Source organism: Pistacia vera, unplaced genomic scaffold (assembly GCF_008641045.1).
Source record: "Pistacia vera cultivar Batoury unplaced genomic scaffold, PisVer_v2 Contig539, whole genome shotgun sequence".
Classification (NCBI taxonomy): domain Eukaryota; kingdom Viridiplantae; phylum Streptophyta; class Magnoliopsida; order Sapindales; family Anacardiaceae; genus Pistacia; species Pistacia vera.
Window position 1 is genome coordinate 325,845 of NW_022196378.1, and position 6,267 is coordinate 332,111.

Below are 6,267 nucleotides of genomic sequence, written 5' to 3' on the forward strand. Positions count from 1 at the left end.
TTTGATCTTCGCTGGTCCTTGATCCGGCAACACTCACATGGTTTAGGAGTCACGCCACTTGAAATCCCTTTAACATGTGTACAGTCCATTGTAGTTCCTTTGGCTTTGCTGTTAGTCAATGGTCGCATTAGATATACAAATTTCAGAAAAGGTATCACGCGGAATTCCCTCCAATTTAGCAGCCATTGTTACATTTCAGCAACGATATCACGATAATTGATATTTTGAATCACAGGAAGTGCTTTAGGATCATATTTATTATCAGGATGATCACCGTAATTGCCTGTCATCCAAAATACCCATTCATGGTTTTCAGAGTCATCCTTCGGACGTATATGTCTTCACAAAGCCTCCTCTTCCTACAGAAGTTTTGATTCTAACCCCAGATTCAGAATGAATGGCTGTGATGTCTTCTGCCCTGACATCTTCAATCCCACCAGACATCTCACTACCCAGAGCAATCACCGCACTGAATGGAGAAATGCATGTTAGTCGCCGGATAGCAAGCTGCTTTGTTGGCATCCCAAATGAAACTCCATACTCATCCCAACCACTTTTAACTGCTACACAATCATCTCCGGAGACAATGTAACAATCCTCAATTCGGGTATTTGTGCAAGAATCTGAAACCAAAATCAAATGTTTTAACAAGTGTTACTACAACTCTTTTAAAGTGGTTGTGGTATTTTCTTGATTCTCACCTGGATCGATGCCATCAGTGTTTTTAATTGTCACTGGTGCTAGGATTGTTAGGCCTTGAATAATGACATTGCTGCAAAAATATGATCAATATGTGTCTCACATTCTTTATTTCTCTTGTTTTTTCAACACATCTTAGAAACAATAATAAGCAAGCAAAAGAGAAACCTGCAATAAGTAGGATGAATATTCCAGTATGGAGCATTGATAAATGTGAGACTGGATATCTGAACATTCTCAGAGTACAAGATTTCAATAAGGTAAGGCCGGGTATACTTTAGCTTTTTTGCAAGGAATTTTTTCCACCAGGGTTCACCCTGACCGTTAATAGTTCCATTGTCCCCTGAAACAAAATAAAACTCCATCTACTCCTCAACAATCCCAAATAATTTTGGAAATTCAATTGTGATTAATGCTGTGATCTGTACCTGTTATGACAACATCAGTAAGGTTGGTTCCAAAAATTAGGCTGATATACCTTCCACCTACAGCATTATCCCTTCCTCGACCATATGATGGTAAAGGTTTAATAATGGGCCATTCCCTCTCATCCTAATTTATCAGAAATCATGAACAGAATTGAATAAAAATGTCAAGCAGATCATTTCATCATTATCATATACCCTAAGAATGCTGAATATACGTCTCAGAATCAACTATAATGATGAAAGTACAGTCCACTTTAAAGTGTGCTTGAGAGTTTTTCTGCTAGATCAAATAGACCAAAATTAAATTAAAAATACATCATATTGAATGCAGAAAAATCCCTGCAAAAGCATCTTCACCGCCACAATTGAATGCAGAAACGTTAAGAAAAGACTAGGAAAGCTTGCTAGAATAACTGAAGGTTATGAGATAGTAATTACTAATTAAGCCGTTTCGCATTAACGGCTTAAAAGAGTGCATTCCTATTTCTGTTAGATTTAGTTAATGCATTTTGCCTTGAAAAATATGGTATGTGGTGTGATCCATCCAATCTCCCCCACAAAATGCGGGTTCAATATTAAATAATAAATATCTAGTTAAGTGAGCTATTTTCTTAAGGGCTGAGACTTTGAAATGTTATTTACCAACCTGAGAAGCAAGAAGAACAGCATCCTTGTGAAGATACAAAGTAAAATGGCTGGTGAGATTGAAGCTACCGGTCAACCACTTCCCGGGAGGAATATAGAGTTGGGACCCGCCAACTGTTGAGAACTGGCTCAAATGGTCTATTGCAGCCTTAAAAGCCTTTGTGTTTGATGTAGTTCCATCACCAACTCCGCCAAAATCTTCTAACGAAGCGCTGTGAGCTCTGCAATTTATAGCCGGATACTGAAAGGACACCAAATCATGGGCCTTTTTTCTACTCTCAACTCCATTTGTGTTCAACAAAACAAGTACAACAAGTAATCCGATGATTTTAAGTACCTGGAAAAGAGATTGTGTGGACTTAATTACATAAGATTTTTGTTTCTTTAAAAGAGCTAGTGAGACATGAATCAACCAACGGAAGAAATGCAAAGAACCAGACAGAATTATTATAAACCAAAGCTATGTTAAGAAGCCAGAGATAAGGCAAAGACTAAAGTAGAAGAATATTTACCTGAGTTCTTCTGAGACTTGTCCATAATTCTTCCATTGACAAAAAGTGAGGTGGATTAATTTTGCTTGTAAATAATGAGTTCAAAAGATTTTTTCTTTGTTTCAGTATATATAGAGAGGGACTTGGGTGGTTGTAAAAAGTCTAGAGAGTTACTCCCAAACTTTTGACTGGGAACAGCCAAAAGTACTATTATATTCAAAATTTCAAACTAGTTTGACAAGTTTGTCGTTTTTAACTGTGCGCAAAAGAAAAAGCTAGATTAGGAATTGGTTAGGAGGCAGAGGTCTTTTTGTGGGCCTTATTAGGTTTGACTGTGATCTATTTGTGATTTTGGATAAAACTCTCTTTAAAAAATTGATCTGTTAGGGTAAAGGATGTCCAAACTCTTATAAGGCATGCCTGCTAGGGAAGGATATCCAAACCCTTATAAAGCATGCCCACACCTTTTCCCTTTTAATACAGGATCCTAGCATTTTTTCACGCTTCGAGATCTAACATCCATGTTGGCTCACTTTGGATGACTTTACTCAGGGGGGCTACTCTCTCAAGTCGCCCCTTTCCAAACACCGTTGACCCACTTTGGACAGCTTCACTCTAAGTTGCCTACTCTCAGAGGTTGCCCTTTCCAAAACATAGGCTCGGGCTTAGGCTGGGCAATGATCCTTTTGTGGACTTGGGTAGATCTTTTTTTGAAAAAACGGCTTGCCAAGGGTGTCCAAACCCTTATAAATCACATGCCCACACTTTTTCCCTGATCCAACATTATGTAGTAAAAATTACGATATAATTGACATACATAGTTATAAGAAAGGTCAATTCCACTTGCAAAAATTGAAGATAAACTGCCAGGAGTTTTTTAATTACACGCTTCACCCAAATGGCAAATGGATTCTTACAAGCCATTGGTTTATGAATATGCCATTTTTTCTCCATTTTTGCCAAGCATCAACATTGAGTAGCAGTTAATCAATGCTATAGTTATGTTAGTAGACTGCAAATAAGGCCTTTTTCTCATTTTGAAGGCTCTCAGAACTTGTTTGAAGGGTGGTATTTCAAACAATAATTGATTTTCAACAGAGACCATGAAGCTATTGACAAAGACTACATGTGAGTTTCATTCTAGAGGGAGCGTCTCCCATCAGAAAGTTGAAAAGAATTGATTTGATCCACCCATTAATTAACTTGTCAGCTTCTGTTGACAAAACTCACATCTATAGTCGCTAGCACTTATCACGGAGCAAATTATTAACTCTACAGTTATCTAAATTAGTTAATCTTTGAAGTAGAAGTGCATACAGAGCTCATAATTCTGGTTAGCCATGTCTGTAAAGCAAGGTATTCAGCCATAATAATTCTTCCATTGAAGAATAATAGAGTTCCTGTAATTACTCCTATAATTGAGGTGTACGTAAAGGGTAAATATATTAAAAAAGTTATAGGTATATCATTGACTTCACAACAATGTGGGTCTCCACTGAAATAAACTTTATCCATAGTAATTATTCTGGAGATAACATTTGGGAAAACAACGGAACGAAAGAGTATTTGAATTCCTGGTTTCTTTCGCTGATAGTGGCTTTTGCGGATTTGCAATAAGTATAAAGTCGTTTTCTTGGTCCCAGTTCTGCCATCTGGTATTGGCTCATAGTGCGCTTTTAAAATATCACTGGATTATGTCGTTTGATACTGAGTCAAGGCTGCCATCTTTCCTATTAATTACTTTTTATTGTTTTCTTTTGAAGACATGAATAAAATCTTGAATATGGAAAAGGATGAATACTAACTTCAGTCGTTTTCTTGGTCCCAGTTTCTCCCAAGTTGCAGTCCTGTTGGTGTTGGTCATCAAAAGGATTACAGGTACTGGTTGTATGAAGAAGCAGAAAATTGCAATGGGCTAGGATGACTGAGCCTGGACCAATTTCTTATCAATTTTGGACTTGACACGTCTACCCCAAATATCGGCCCAATTGGGCTTCCGCCAGTCCAATATCTTTAATTGCCGATGGGAGGTTTTTTTAACCCCTAATCAAATTGATTATTTCCCACTTTTAGATATACTTTTATTTTGATGAGTTTAACCTTGATGATATGATAATTTTTAAATACAATCATTTTCTATTTTGGATATATATTTTTTTAATTTTAACCTTTAATTCTTATGTAAACCCTAAATCTAAATTTTCTAAATCATTGAAGCATTTTTTTATTTAAATAATTCTTTGTTTGATGAATATATATTACTACAGTTATGAAGAAAGTAACCACACAACATGATGAATTAGGTATCTGAAGAAGAAAAAAATAAATTTGAAATTGGGAAAAAGTGGTATAAATAAGAAAAACCTAATTAAGAAATTGGGAAAAGTATTGTAAACAAGAACCTTTAATTAAATTTGAAATTGGGGAAACATGATATAATAAAAACCCTAATTAAGTTTGAAATGATGGGAAATGGGTGCAAATAAAAACCTTGATTAAACCTAATTAAACATGGGTATTTTCGGTATTAAAGAGAAAATTTTGAGATATAACACATAGGGATGGGCACGAGCTAGGGGGGGTCGGGGACCCCTCTCTTTGGCCCCAACCCGAAAGCCCAAGGGGATTCCCCGGTTCTGGCTCTAGCCCGAACGGGGAATCCCCGAATTAGGCCTGACCCCCAAATGGGGAATCCCCGTTTGGGGTTTTGTATTATAATTTTTTCTAAATTTTTATTGATTAAAAAAAATTATAATGAATCAAAATATCATAATTATAACATTATACATAAATGTAAATATATTATATATTAATGGTATAATATTATGTATTATTGTATTAAGTAACAAGTATTAATATGTAAATATATGATATTATTATTATGGATAATAGCATATTATGTATAACGTATAATATATAATATATTATAATAAATCTTGTACTGGCAATTGTTATTTCAGATGAGAATCTTCATAGCATAACTTTGTCATTAGTTCCAATATTTTGCTTTATAACAGTCTCCTTCTTTGGATTGCATCCACTCATTACTTGGATGTTACAGCATACCAAAAACAAACAAGGCAAATTCAGCAATAAATTAAGCGATACCCTTATATATATCATTCTCATGGGCGTGGCTGTTAGTGGATTCATCACGGACGCGTGTGGCTCACATTCATTGGTGGGTGGTTTTGTATTTGGACTTATCATACCAAAAGGAGAGTTTGCCATTGAAGTTATGGAGAATTCTAAATAAATTATACCATATATATTACAATGTCTCATTAATATTCAAAATAATACATAATATTACACATTACATATGATACATTATACATAAATATTATAATAAATTCTAAATAAATAACTACCATAATATAACAAAGACAATTAGGTAATTATAGATGCAAAAAATCTACCGTCATGAAAATAGGGTCTGATCATATGAGGTTGAGGCTACTGACAATCCGCTTGACCTGCACACATGAAAGGGCAAGCGTGAAGCTTCTGAAAAACACCGAGGTAGTGTTTGCCGTAGGCACTTCGACGCTCAAGTCAGCGAAGGCTGAAAGAGATTATTTTATAAGAATTAAGGAGATGAAGAATTACCAAGAGTTTTGTCAGAGGCTAAGACTACATTGGAGGCTAGGACTACAGCGGAGGCGTCGGGTTCTTGGGAGCAAGAACTTAGGAGCAAATAGATGGTTTTGAGTAGTGTAAATTGACTATAGGAGATTGCATCCTTAATGAGAGGGCAAGCCTCTGTTTTTATAGTGAACCCAAAGGGTTGGAATCCTAGTAGGACATTGAGTCCTCTTTTTTGGGAGATAATCCCTATCAAGAAAGAAATATGATTTCTTGACCTTATCAGATTAAGTTTAATAGTTTAAATAAGATTTGGAATCTTAGTAGGACACTAAGTCCTATTTTGGGAGATAATCTCTATTATGAAAGAGATATAATTTCTTAACCTTATTAGATTAGGTTTAATAGTTTAAATAAGA

At 35.5% G+C, this 6,267-nt stretch overlaps 1 protein-coding gene across 1 annotated transcript; it reads right to left on the reverse strand.

Moving 5' to 3' along the window:
• Positions 1-201: 201 nt before the first annotated feature.
• On the reverse strand, positions 202-2,354 carry LOC116107432 (probable polygalacturonase). The gene is made up of 6 exons (XM_031393708.1): positions 2,285-2,354; positions 1,774-2,109; positions 1,128-1,251; positions 868-1,042; positions 702-772; positions 202-623 (listed from the first exon to the last, which is right to left on the reverse strand). The coding sequence occupies exons 1-6, from the start codon at positions 2,318-2,320 to the stop codon at positions 319-321; spliced, it is 1,047 nt and encodes a 348-aa protein (XP_031249568.1). The 5' UTR covers positions 2,321-2,354; the 3' UTR covers positions 202-318.
• Between the last annotated feature and the right edge of the window lie 3,913 nt (positions 2,355-6,267).

What these genes read in the sequence shown, in the direction of transcription:
- LOC116107432 (XM_031393708.1), bottom strand. Translation starts at nt 2,320, where the DNA reads ATGGAAGAATTATGGACAAGTCTCAGAAGAACTCAG. An exon ending in ATTCATCCTACTTATTGCAG is followed by an intron (nt 773 to 867) that starts GTTTCTCTTTTG and finishes ATATTTTTGCAG; the next exon opens with CAATGTCATTATTCAAGGCC. An exon ending in CACTGATGGCATCGATCCAG is followed by an intron (nt 624 to 701) that starts GTGAGAATCAAG and finishes TTTTGGTTTCAG; the next exon opens with ATTCTTGCACAAATACCCGA.